The following is a 14387-nucleotide window of genomic DNA, read 5'->3' on the forward strand; positions in this document are numbered from 1 at the left end:
ACATAAGCTGCGTCCCCTGGCAGGGAGTTCATGACTAGTAGTCCAGGATCCTCATCCAAAATGGAGCACAGAATCATGGAAAAGCTACATATAAATCAATGCAGCTTATTAGGTGGGACATAATAATCTGTGACAAATATTTTAATGTATGAAATATTTTAATGTGTGAAACTAAATTACCAGTTCCCAGCATTTAGCCCAGTGCAGGGTGTTACAGAAGAGATTAGTGTCGTGTGAGGTGATAAAACACCAGCTCAACCCTGTACAAAACATGGAAGGAATTCTCAGAATTAGACATCCCAAAACAGGAGTGTTTAAGATGCCTATGTCCAAAGCAGGGAAGTGGCAGCAGGAGGGACCTGCCAGATCCCTCAGAGAGAGAGAGTGTGTGTGTGTGTGTGTATGTGTATGTGTTTGAGAGTGAGTGTGTGTGTGGCTAAAAGACATATTAAAAAACCAAAAACAAACCCTCCAATCATTAGCTCTTCCTCACAACTAAAAGCTCATTAGCAGCTGACACACTCTTAAACTTTGAATTTGTTCTTTGTTTTATTTTTGTTTGGTTTTATTGTGTTTGTTGGGGTTTTTTTTTGCCTTCCAGCCCTCAGTGCCACAGAACCTGACATCTGGCACAGCTGGATCACTTCAACATGAAAGATCAAACACTTCAAAGGTTCCCAGGGTGGTTTTGGAAAGGGAAAACCTATTTGTTCTCTGAGTCAGGTGAGGCAAAACACTGGAAGTAATGTGTGGTACCCACAGTAAAAAAACCTAATGGATACAGTCAGTGTAACAGGAATTTAAGGCAGGTTCTGACCCTGGATGATACAACTCAGCCAAAAAGGTATGGACAGACAAGTCGTAAATGTGTTATCTGGTGAGATCATAATTGCACAAATGTTTGAAAATAGGTTTCATGTTTTCATGTGGCACTTCAGTATTGTACATACAGAGGAAAGGTGATAAAAATAACATCTTAAACTCTGCAATTAGCACTGTAATAATGTTGGCTGTTTAAATTAGTTAATAATATTGCAGAGGAGCTCTATTTTAATAATAGAGACACAAAACCAGGTATTTCTAGGTGAGGATGGCTTCTCATCAATTGTAGCCAATATAATTTTGTCTTCACATACCAGAGATAATGGCCAGTGTAGACTGTGGTTGTGTATAGAATTGCCCTGCATAACTTCAGAAGAGACAGGAAAACTGGGGAGGAAAGAAAAATGAAAGCTTCCACTCCCCTGCCTATGCTAGTGCCTTAAAAAATCAATGTTAATGTAATTTGAAAAGTTCTGGTTTTGGTACAGTTATTACTTTCAGTTTAGTTTCATTTCTGCTTTTAAAATACAGCTTTCTAGAGACCTTACAGTAACTTCACAGATTCCAGCTGACATTGAGCAGAGCTATAAGGTATAAACCAAATATGAAAGACCATCCATTTCCATGCATGATTAAATGCTGACTCAAGGTACTGCAGGAGTTTTGATCCCCAAAGCTTAATAAAACTCAGGACAGGCAATAAGGAGTGGCAGACAAATTAAAATTTATTGACAGACAAAAATGCAACTATTTCAGACTACAGTTAAGCATTTACAGTTAACCCAAAGGCAGCGAAATGCTCACATTCCACTGAACTCCTTATGGAACAAAGCATTCAGAATTTACTAGGCAATTCTAATTACTATGAGAGGCTACATCCATCTACAGTAGGGACATCAAACTGAAACATCATATTTGGAGCTCTCCTTACAGATCTACGCATTAAACAGGAACAGACATCAACAGCATTGAGAAAAGTATAAAAAGACCAAAACCCACCTACTGTAGAAAGGGCTTTTTTTTTGATGTATAGGAACTGTACAAAGCAGTCTATGTATTAAAGGAACTTGAATGGCATACAGAAGGGACAGCAATAAAAGCCAACAAATGTAGGGAGCAAAGCTTGAGCAGTCTGGTGGTCTGTACCAAGTGGTGGTCTTAGATCTATGTCATTTGCTGCTTGAGGGGGAAATGCTACAAAACTTCTAATATCAAAATATTCCCATGCCAGAAATGTACACTGAGACTAACAGACTAGGCTGGAGAAGCATTCACTAACAAACAGTGTTGTTTTAAATATAAACTTTACATTTTTCAATATAAACTGTAGAATAAATATTAAATAAACACTTCAAATTGTTTAAAATAATAGTACAGAATAGCTTAAAAAAAGGCAAAGCAAAGGAAAAGGATTTTCTGTGTTCACAGCAAAGGCCAGTGATGACCCAAAAAAACCCCCAACTGTGCTGAAATCTGAACTCAAGGAGCTTTTGATTTAACCATAGCAGTTAAAAGGACACCTTGAAACATAAAGCAATGCCTAACAGTATTTCATAGTCTCTAATATGAAAAGAAAATGAGGTTAAAAACTGTGTTTTTTTTGTCTCTAAAAGAATAAGACAACTCTGATTCCATTTTTCACAATGAGAAAATGTTTGGCAGGTCAATGACTTGATGTCAATGGGAAGTCCTGCTTTTAAAAAAAAATGAAAAGAAAAAGGAAGGAATTAAATTAAGCTGGAAGCAAATTAAATCCTTTACAAAGCACTGGTTTCTTTTGAAGAAAGGAAACATTTTCTTAATGCATCTTGTCAAACTGGACTCAGACACGTGTATGCACACACACAGACATATCTATGTGTAGAAATGTATATATACACAGCCAGAGACATATATGCATATGTAAATATAGGCTGCAGATAGCTCAGCCACTGGAGGATGCCAGTGGATCACAAAAGGGCTCTGCTAAATAGCTTTGTAATATTATTTAGGAATGTGATCCTAAAACAGTCCATGGTCTGAACTGCCCTTCCCAGCATGAAGCCTGTATGTCCTGCTCCAGACCAGGCTGGAACACTCTGGGATGGGACACTGTGCTTGTAGTTGTACCCAACTGAACTAGTCAATAAAATGGGGGTGTGTTTGGCTGCTGCTGTGCCAAGGGACATGTGCTACCAGGGGTCAGCAGAACCAGCCAAGACACCTACCCTCTTGCCCAGCTGTGCCTGGCATGCAGCCTTTTGCCTGGCACCCACAGCATCCTCAAGTTGGTGAATCTGAGACCATGGCAACTATTTTAAGGTATAAAACCAGCCACAATGTGTGAGAATCAAGCTACTGATGGTGTTCTTATCCCAAATAGTAAGATTTTTGCTTCCCAGAAAGTGATACTACTTAGAGAGACAGAAATGCAGGTTGGAGCTGATCCTTTTTCAAGTCAGCAACCTTTTCTATGAAAGGTGAGTAGAACAAAGTGTGTGTCTGTGTGTGCTGTGCAGCTCGTGGACAGTGATTTTTTTTTTCAACTAAATTGTCAGAAGCTATAGGAAAACCAAAGGGATTGCAGGCAGGGTGGGTTGGAGGCCATTTGCAAATGACTGTGATGGCAGATTTTTGGGAGGATGTAGGGGCGTGAAACCACAAATTCCTCATGGTTTTTACACATCCTTCTGCATTAATAACAACTATACAGCCTTGCTCTTTGTTCTCAGGTCATTGATCTAGAAATCTAGGAAATGCAAGAGAAGAAAACAAATTGAGCCCCTGTTTGGAATGAGTTTCTCTTCTGTATTGCTCTTGTGATTGTGTCTGAAAGCAGAGGTCCTGCACAGAGTTCCTAAAAAGTGGCTGCTGGCACCCAGCACAGTATTTGTGCATTTTTGAGTGAGTATGTAACCACCACCATGGTTTGACTCCATACTCTCTTCACCTCTATATCCAACACTAACTCAGAGGAAAAATAGAATTTAGACTAATTATTTCCTGTGTGATAAGCATGTCTTTTTGTTCTGCAAAATAACTCACAGGCACTGCTAGAATTCTTGTGTCTGCAGCCTAGTGCAAGGGTGGGTGAAGGGACATCTCACTGCTTCTGAAAACAGGAAAAATAAGAGAAGATAATCACAGTACATTCCTGCATCAGAGAACTGCAATGGGAAAGGGCATCATTTAATGCCAATATGCTGTGATACAGATGCAGAGCTATGAATGTGTGGTAGATGCTGAGATGCATGGATTGTATTTTAATTTACATAATACACACAATGTTACGTGTGTGTATGATGAGTGTGCAGTTTGTCACTCTGAGCAGAGGGGTTGTGCTTTTGAAACGTGACCACCTCAAGCTGCTTTTTGAAACAGGCCAAGTATATATTACTTAAAGAAACGACAGCTTATTACTTTTAATGGTTAGTGTCTTGTTACTTGTTACTTTATAACTTTGAAATGAGGGATGGCTTAGAGCAGTTGAAGGAGTTGGTGTGTGAGCAGGACACAGTGGCAGTGTTGGCACAGCTCTTGGTGCAAACAATCTCCAAGAGAAGCTGAGGACCATCTCTTGAGGTGATGATGATGCTACAGATTCAGAAAACACTCTTTACTCAAACACCTTGAAAGGCAGATGGACTCTGGTCCCTGCCTGTGGGGCTTGGTCCATGATAGCTGCAGGTTCTCAGCATCTCTTAGGATCAGGGCCATGCTCCTTACCCACAGGAGCAGTGCCAGGGAGGTGAGGAACACAACGCTCTTTCCTCAAACACCTTGAAAGGCAGATGGACTCTGGTCCCTGCCTGTGGGGCTTGGTCCATGATAGCTGCAGGTTCTCAGCATCTCTTAGGATCAGGGCCATGCTCCTTACCCACAGGAGCAGTGCCAGGGAGGTGAGGAACACTCTGCTGCAGCTCTGCCTGCTGGACTCATTCGCAGAGAACATTAGGAAGAGAAAAACCCACCAGTGGGTTTCTTTCTGGATTAAACCCCTGTTGCTGGGCAGCCAGAAGTCACTATCCAAAGAGACTTATTCTTTACTGGAATGTAGCAAATATGTAACTAGAAAATGAGGCACCTGCTTTCCTTCTTTAGGAAAGAAAAAGAGCTGTTTCTGACATGATCCAGGTAACAATTTAGCACACAAATTCTCTAACACCAGAAGGGTTTCTAAGCCTTGTATTGGCTTGCTGAGCCCCTTCTGTGGTTCTTCTTTCACAAGACATATTTCATCAGCTGTGCAAGTGAGGATTAAGACATGAAATGGTTTTGAAAGAAAACTCCTTTCCCCTGTGGATAGAACAAAAGTCCCCCAAACCAACAGAATGAAAGCTGTATTCCAAACAGTCCTTGCTGGAAAAAAAAAAAAAAGTTCTCTTCCAAATTAAATACACTATACAAAACTAAACTCAGTAGAGAGGGAGTATTTGTGCCAGGTACTCTCAGATACAATTGCAGAGATATGATGTGACTTGCAATATTGTGCAAAATGTGAGTTCTCATTCTGATGGGCACTACCATATATAACCAATTTCATCATCCTTATCATCATCTTCATCTTCATCATCTTCGTTAGCTGCTCTTACATGAATCTTCAGTTTCCCTTCTTTGTCTTTTTTTGCTGCTTCAGGTTCCTCTTCCAAATCATCCAACAATACGACAGATCCACCACTGCCAAAATCCCCTGAGGTTTCTTGCTCTTCTTCTGAAACAGGTAAATAGGAAAAGTCATTCTCTCACATGACACCAAATTCCTTGCTCATCACTACCCTTGCCATGCTACTTCTATAATTCACTGGTTCTGCTATCCATAAAGCAACCTCTAAATGCCAATCTTCATCCTGAACTAGGATAAATATACATAAATTTACTCTGAAAATTTGACTTGCATTAAAAACTATGCATTGCTCTCATCCCAGAGACTCAGCTGGGGAGTCATTACTCATTTGTAAACACTTTCAACTCATCACAACTTGGTAAACCAGGCTAAAGATATTCCACAAATTGACTTTATTCAAGTGCATAAACCAGAATCTGCAAATGCAGTTATTGAGCTTAACATCTGGAATGTGGTTCGAGGCTTCTCAGACCTTCTTGGTCTCTGCTTTTCTCTCCCTTCTGAAAGAAGAAAACTGCACCCCCAACCAGAACTGAAACACTTGGAAGGAAAACTGCTGAAATCTTGCTTGTCAGGGTGTAAACAGCTAATCTGTGCTTCCACATATCTACATAATATTGTTCTTTCAGCAGTTTTATTTGACTTGGTTGTTAATTTATAAAATTTTACCCATTTAGGCTTTTCTCTGTCTGGAAAGACACTATTCATGAAGTCCCAGTAACTGGGCATTGCACAGTATACAGAAAAATATATTTAATAACCACTCATAACAATCCTGGAGCCTTAAGTTTAACATCAATTACTGCATTTTTCCAGGCTGGTAGGAAAAATGTCACATCTCCCCACATTGGTCTAAAGGACCAATACATATAAAAGGGCCTGATTTGTTGCCTGGACATAAAAAATCCAGGAGCACTTTGAACACTGGCAGTCATGTTTCCCTGTTGTCCCTTTTGTTATTGTTCTCCATTGTACAGCAATGGCAGGGCCTACAGCAGTGTTGATTCCTTTGTTGTTTGAGGAAAACATGTCATTACTCACCACAACTCACTGTCCCTTGCTTTCTTGAGCCTGCTATCTCATTCCCATACTTGTCAACACACCAGCACTGCCCTGTGCTGCCATGGCACTGCGTGGCTTTGTAATAACCTTCTTCATTGCACCGGGGGATGAAAGCACCTGCATAAAATATAAGGTATAATCAGTAACACAAGCCTCTGTGGGAGCCAGCAGGTATAGGGAGTATTGTGAGCTTGTCACTTAGTTACATGAAGATCTTTATAACACTGACAAGAAAATGCATATGATTATCTGGTGCCTAAGAGGGAGCAGAAATTATATATGATTAACTATTTTCAGCCAAGCTGGTCACTGCACAGTGGATAAATGTTTGTGCATATACAGGACATGAAGGGTGATGGCATATGGTGCTAGAGAGAGCTTCAGTCTGTCCCTGAGTGATTAATATTCCCACTGAGCCACTTCCAGATTTAACTCCTGGTTTTAAACTTTTCTTCCCCACTGGATTACGACCCCAACTTCGTTAATTCTGTATTTCCCTCCCATTTGCACTCCTTCAGTGTTTATCATAGAAGTCTTTCCACAACACTGTAATTATCCCTGGAAGGTATCTACCATCTGCTTGCTATTCATACTCATCTCAAGCACAACTTCTGACTTCCTAAGAGTTCCTATGTATAAAAGGAGAAGTAATGCTTAAGCTTTACAGAGAGGGACCACAGGATTTGCAGTCAACAAGTCTTTAGCGTTGAAGCCCAAGATTTTTCTCACAATAAAACCAATATAGTTCAGCCTCAGAGAGTGGCTCATTCTGGCTTCTGCAGACGGGAGAGCTCTCAGGAGAAACCTGTTTTATTGTTCCCACCATTTTCAGCAGATACAGCAAATATACTTCAATATGAAAAGCTCTCTTGTCCTTCGAGATGAGTTAGCTTTATTCCCACGGGAGGTCAACACAGTCGTTTTCCCTTCTTTGCAAATTGCTTCAATTTGAAACATTGCAGAAACCCACCCTTGCCCCCATATTTCTTGTCAAATGATTTTTGAGAAAGTATTTTCCTCCTTTGTCAGAGATACCAGTGATTTATTGGTCAGGCAGTAAGTTTTTTAACTAGTTTCACGTGTTCATTTCTTCAGACAGTTCGCGTGTCAAAGGAGCTACTTCCATTATATTTGTCACAGAAAAAAAGAATGAGAATGTGCTGCCCAAATGTCATCAAATTTCCCATATAAAAGCCACAAAAGTGGAAGTCAGTCAATCTGATGCACACACACATCTATATGAAGAGAATCCTTGAATTTCCAAACCCATCCCACTGCAGAACTTGTCTATTGTTTGAGAGCTGCTAAAGAGGGCCTGGAAGATGAGAAGAGAAACCTTTGAACATCTGCAGAAATCTTTGTAGGTCAGATCAGTTTTGGAGACCACTTCACATCCATTAGTGAGAGGATTTTAAATAACCTCAAGGCACAATCTTACAGCAGGTTTGCTTATAGGCACCACCATTATATTCCTGTACAAAGGCAAACACACTGACAGCTACCAAAGATTCATTTTTACTGTTCATAAAGAAATGGTTCCAATAACCACATACACGTATTTGTCTTTGCAGGTTTTTGTAAATTAAAGCTTCATGCTCCATCCTCTATTTCAATATTGATTAAGGTTTGTTTTGGTGGTTTTTTTTTTCAGATTCATGCTCAGGTTCTCTCTCTGTTAAGCACTCCAGGGGTTTATCAGACTACACACAACCTTGGAAAAAGTGCTCAGTGCCAATTTTGTGCTGGGGTAAAACCAGCAGAGCTGGACCCGTGTCATTAGAGCTCCCCTGCTACATCAGATGAGCACCTGGCACCAGGGAGGAATCCAAGAGGGAGCCTCAGCAGCATCACAGGGTGAGCACAGAGCAGCATCTGCATGTTGCATTGTCTCATGCTTTCTCTTTTCCTTGGGTAATGCAACATTTTTTGAAACAGTCCCCTCTGTGTAGTTTCACTGTGTTTCTTGTAAGGTATTCAAATGTTCCATGCTGCTTGTAAAAGCCATAGATTTAAAAAGAACTTGTGGCCAAAGGTCCCTGCCAACATCACTGTGTGGGGAAAGGGTTCACTGCAAAGAGTCACTGCAAAGAGTAGAAGGTGCTTTTCCTTGGGAAATTTGTGCCAATTTGAATGTAACACTGGAGCTCTAAACATTTAGCTACACATACTAATGTCATGGTATTTGCCAACCATCAGAGGGAAGATCACAGCGTGTCCTCTCCCATGTGTGAGGTGCAGGCAATAATCTGGTGTGGGTAAAGAGGCCCTGGGAGCAAGTGTTGTACAGTGTGAGGATTAATCCTGTGAATCCTACACAAAGCAGTCCCTGTGTTCATTAGGAATAAGCTCTGGCTTACAGCCCTGCTCTTCTGGAGCACAGCAACCTGGCAGCCCACTCAGTGGGAACATTTAACCCTGGAATTTGGTTTGGCATCAGGGAACACCTGCAGGGTTTGGAAGGAGAAAGGAGCTCATGTTCCCTCTCCAGAGGTTCTAGCACAGACTGTGCTTCCCCACTAGTATAGAGAGGACTGCTGGTGCAACAGCTTTACTATCAAGCACTACAAAATGTTAGTGACTCTTCACTGAACTGCCTCAGGTTAGTCAATCCTGCTTCCCCTATCTCTCTGTGTCCCATTGAGTATGTAAGTATTCCATGCAAACTTGAACAGCACTGTTGCACCTGTATCCTCTTGAGGCATCCAGACCTCTCTCTCTACACTTTTAAAAATTATTATTATTTTTTTCCCATCATTTTCTTATCTATATAATAATTCCCTCCCTCAGAGGACATGGGGAGAATAATTATATGCTAAAGATATTGAAGCACACAGGTAAAAGCCTGGCAGAATTAAGTGCTGGCCAGCACACAGCTCCCTGGCTTGGCCATTATGTTAGCTGAATTCACAGGGCTGATGCAGGAGAAAATAATGACAGGAGCAGAAATTTATTACCCTAGTGATGTGGGAGAAGCATTATCAGGCTGCACAGTTGTATGCTCTAAAAGTACACTCTGCAGTTAATTGTACTCTAGATAAATCTGGCAGGAAAAGTCCCCTGGGATGCTACACTCTATTTGAAAGCTTCCAAATTCAACATATCTAATGGTAATGGCTTTGAGGTACTTTGTTGCAACTGTCATGTGTTTCAAAAAATATAGAGAGAACAAAATATCAAAAGTCATCATTTTTTATCAAGGGATACAGGTGAAACGAAGAAATCTTCGTGTGTACAGTCCAGACTGCAAATCTTGTGGTCTGTACTTCAGGAATAGAAAGAATAATTAAAGACTCTCTGAAAACATTAATATCTTTCTTCAGTCTTTATTGTGCTACAAGTGTGTTTTTTGTCACGTGTAAGCTTTGGTTTTCATTTGCATGATTTTTCAGTCAGTGAAGAGAAAAGACAAGGTTTTCCACTGTATAAATAGCCATGAACCAGATTAAAATCTCACCGACAGGTGCCATTATGCAGGCAGGTGAAGCAAAGAGTTCCTATCTATATTATAATTTCCTAGCTTGTGGAACAACCTATGCCTGACACTTCCTGATTTGTGGAGCTTAAACACTTTCATCCTTCATTTTTTAAATACAATTGACTAGAAGTTATTTGTGGTAAGGGACCATTCTTACTGCTTTTACTTTGTCATTGTATTCCTGCTACTGTGGTCAGATCCCAGTGGCTTGCACTACAACTGCCTGCATGTTGTACTATGGGCACTAGAGCCATCATTTCCCCCCACAAATGAGAACAAACCACTTTTGTTTCAACCTAGATGGCATTCACTGCATATAGCCCATAACAGGAAAGCATAAAATAAATATGGGATAGCCAAAGCTATCTATTAGGATATGGGCTTCTTATCCTTTAGGTAGCTTTGAAAATCATGACACCCACAAGACAGGGAAGACCTTGGTTCCCTCTGTCACAACCTGCATTTGAACACAAATGCAAAATATTTACTGAAAGGAGCACACACACAGCTGAGTGATTGATCCTCACTCACAGCCATAAGCAGCAGGAGTTGTAACTCTGAAACAGCTTAATCTTTATGTGAACTTGCTGTGAAAGGATGATGGAACTAGACCATAGTCTCTGTGGCTTTGGGGAACTTTCGTCCTATTTTAAACCAATGAATCCAGGTTGTGATTGTTCATAAGGAACCTGGACCTTGAGTCCAACAGCAGTGGCACTGGAGAACAGCAGGGCTTGGCAGAGGTCAGCTCTGCAGGAGCTAGAAACATCAGACTAAAACCTGAGAGCAAGCTGAGAAGCAGACTGCCACCTGAGGAGAACTTCAGCAGAGCTGATGTGCATCCCCTGTGCTGCAGAGGATGATGCTGTAAGAGCCTGACAGGGGCTCCTGATGATGGGCCTGACAGCCCAGGCTGAAGGTGAGCCAGACTGCCAGGGTGGAATGTGCAGCTCTCTGTAAACAGAGATTTCAGCCTGTGCTGCTGGGCCCTTGTGGTTTGTCTTCATGTACACGAATGTGCTAGGGCAGAAGTTTCAATAAGACACCACAACATAAACACCAGGCTACACAGCACTGTGGGTTTTAGGGTATGGAATAAGGTACCTTAAATTTACTTGGTTCAACCACCTGAGTTTTTGGCAATTAAATGGGGAAATGCCATATGGGGATTTATTTCACCCAATTTTAGATATCCATCAAAGCAGTCTAAGTTATGAATCAATTCAGACTCTCCTAAGAGCCCGTGAAGAGAGGGGCAGGCATTACCACAGCTTACAGCATGGAGCCTCCTGCAGGGCTGCCTGAAGTGAGGTGGTAGGAATTCCTCTTCTCATATACACAGAATATACTCCAACATGTTCAAGGGTGATTAGATGAAATTGGACCTGAAGGAAAACATGCATTGCAGCACAACTGGAAGAAGGCATGAACCCACTGGCTATGCACTGTGGTACCTTCAGTCACTATTCAAAACCTTGAGTGCCAAGCAATCCCTCCTTCTACCCTACGAGGTGATGAAGGCAGCATTAAGCTCTGTGCAGACAAGGCTTTACATTTCTAGAGAGCTGTAAATGAGTTCTGAACCTGTTGCCATGCTGACACCTGTTCTGGGTGTTGTTATCTCATTATTAGTTCATTTTCACACTGTCAGGCCTACACTCCATGGGTGCACAGTCCTGACTCAAAACATTAGTCTCTAATTGAAAAACTATGACTGTATATAAAGTTACAATAATCACAGAAGCTTTCGTTAGTTGAGCAAATGGATAACAAGTAATTGAACTTACCCAACAGGCTCTTCCCTCTACTTAGCTTTTGAATTCTATTCATTTCGTTCTGGCAAGGAAGACCTAAAATACAATGTATGAGAATCAGTTTCCAGATGGTACAGGCCAGGCTCTGTACTGACTGGCTTCAATGCTGGCAGGAAATGTCGACTACTGTGCACCTGGGAACCAAAGAAGCCCATATGCTGGTACTGTACTGTAAAACAAATTTATGTCATTAACTCCACTAATTAAAAATAAAAAAAAGCAGCACACTGTGGTTGAGAATAGGATTTGGAGGCCATTTTCACTGTTAAACCATTTCTCTTCTCAGCAAACTGACATAATGCCAACTCTTTATTTATGATTTGCTAATTGATTCATTTCTGCATTAATGAAAGGGTAAGATCTTGAGCTTCCTATCAGCACTAGAGCTTATTTTTAGACTACGTGCACTGGCACTTTCACTTCTTTGTTTGTTTTAATGATCAAAGGATATTAATACAGTTCATTTGTGACATTAAACATTGTAACATGGTGCCCTTTCACACCAGTGCCAGAGAAAATAAGCTTTTTCACACAAGCTGACTGCCAATTACCAAACCACCTCTATAAGTAGATCAAACCAACCTGGAACACAGGGAGACCCAAGCAACTTCTTTCTGCACTGCAAATTGCACAACTCACCACCTGGCTTCTGGAAGCAGTAGCACCACTCGTTGTTGGAAAGTTTTCCATCTTTGAAGGAGTCACAAGAGTTGAAGAGAGGCTTGACACAGGGCTCATACTTATCCAGATAAATGGCACTGATCTCAGAGGGATCCAGCAGCAGGTCATAGTTCATGTCAAGTTTGTTGAACATCCAGCCTAAGGAATCCTTACAGATTGGCAGGATGCTGGTGTCAAATCCTGTAGGAAGACAGGCAAATATCCCCAACTGAACCTCAGTACACTCACTGCACAGCAACCACTGCTACGCTGAAGCCTTTCTAAATTTTTTTTGGCCTGGGCTTTGAACATCAACCTCACTTGGCCAAAGCAAAACAAAATTCTAAGACTGAACTTGTGCTTTAGGGAATCCTGCTGTAGCAGGGGGGTTGGACTAGATGATCTCTGGGGGTCCCTTCCATCTCTGATTATTCTGTGATTCTGTAACTGATTGTGTAAAGCTTAAAAGCCAAGCATGGCTACAGATTAGAGCACTAGTCACACTCCTTAGGAGCTGTGGGGTGGGGAGAGCTGAGATTCACAGCTGATTGCTGTAATTCAAAGTTATTTCTACTAAAAAAATTCTCTCTTTTTTTTTTTTTCCCCCCTCTTTTTTTCTGTCCACAGTCCAAGTGGGTTGGCCTTCTCCCAAGGAACTGGGACAGGAACCTGCCTGTGCACTGCTTAGTCTGCTCTGAACCACACCAAGAATCCTGCCGGGCTTTTCGTTTTGCTGTGTCTTTCATTGAGAGAGGTCAAGCTCAGCCTTATTTGCTGTAAGTGTCAAGTCCCGTTTCAGAATGCTGCTTTGTTACAGTGAAATCTAAGATGTTGCTGGAATCACACTGACAGTTTGTCTGAGCTCTGCAGCCTACCTGCTCTTTTAACTACTAATCCAAAGGAGGGCAGTGTGTTGTGCTGGAAGCTGTGTTTTCTGTGGGCAGCTGCAGCTGAAGATTGTCAGTGACATGGAGGAACAATCTGAAGAGTTAACTAATGGGAAGGTTTATGTCATTCATAATACATGTGTCTCTAAGAAGGGAAGAAGGTAGCACCATTTCTTCAGAGCTCAGGCAGTGAAGAGAGAGATTGTGCTGAACATTTCATCACGTTTTTGTGTCGTTATCTCCTCTAATGTTATCTAATCAAGCCTGAGCACAGTGAAAAAGAAATAGGCCATGTGAACAGATGTAGGGAGGAAGCCTGCTTGCCTTGCTGGAGCAATTAGGACTATTGACTTCAATTATTTTATTCATCTGAACAAGGCAAGCAGGATTTGGTCACTTTGCAATCTCTTGTTGAGTGAAAGGATTTAACAACCCTTGCCTTTACACAGCCCTGACTTGGTACATGGTTCAGCTATTCCAGTTTACCAGTTTCTAGGGGAAAAACACAGGGATTCTCCCTTGGCTGTTCTTTTCCTGCACAGATGCCCTCTCTGGTGATGGTCTTTACTCCCCATCATGATGCTGCTGCTGAGATGAATAACTATCAGGTTTGTTGTACACCTATAGGGTCTGCTGTAACCCAGCTGTGCATGGTATGTGTTGCTCAGCCCTGTGGGTCTCCAAAAACACCTGCTGACCAGCAAGGATCAAGGCAGGGAGGAGAAGATCCTGGCATGAACTTGCAGATCATTTCTGACTCATTTTTCTCCCTGCTGGCAACTCTTATCTGTGTGTACAACATGAGTTCAGTGCTACAGCAGCAGCTGCCCTCAGCTCCCATCTGTCTGAGCAGATCACAAGATAGTGACTGATGTGCTTAGGAAGCTGCTCTGTGACCTGTCATCAGGGCTTAGGTGCAAGATATGATCATGAAAGGTCAGTTACAAAGACAGTTATTTGCATTTGTTGAAGAGTTTTTAATAGTGATTTCTAATGAATAAAGGAGCTTTCACTCTTGTGACCAGAGATCGAGAATAGGTTTAGTTATTACCCAGAGCTGAATT

At 41.5% G+C, this 14387-nt stretch overlaps 1 protein-coding gene across 1 annotated transcript in view; it reads right to left on the reverse strand.

Moving 5' to 3' along the window:
• Positions 1–5234: 5234 nt before the first annotated feature.
• The window catches only part of SPOCK1 (sparc/osteonectin, cwcv and kazal-like domains proteoglycan (testican) 1), a 275614-nt gene continuing 266461 nt past the window's right edge, over positions 5235–14387 (reverse strand). Inside the window, exons 10-11 of the mRNA XM_009995313.1 lie at positions 6467–6604; positions 5235–5512 (exon numbers count right to left, since the gene is read on the reverse strand). Of these exons, the coding sequence (XP_009993615.1) occupies positions 5322–5512; positions 6467–6604 (329 nt within the window). The 3' untranslated portion in view covers positions 5235–5321. The remainder of the gene's footprint in view (positions 5513–6466; positions 6605–14387) is intronic.

The sequence above is a fragment of the Chaetura pelagica genome, unplaced genomic scaffold (assembly GCF_000747805.2).
Source record: "Chaetura pelagica isolate M959 unplaced genomic scaffold, ChaPel_1.0 scaffold420, whole genome shotgun sequence".
Lineage (NCBI taxonomy): Eukaryota > Metazoa > Chordata > Aves > Apodiformes > Apodidae > Chaetura > Chaetura pelagica.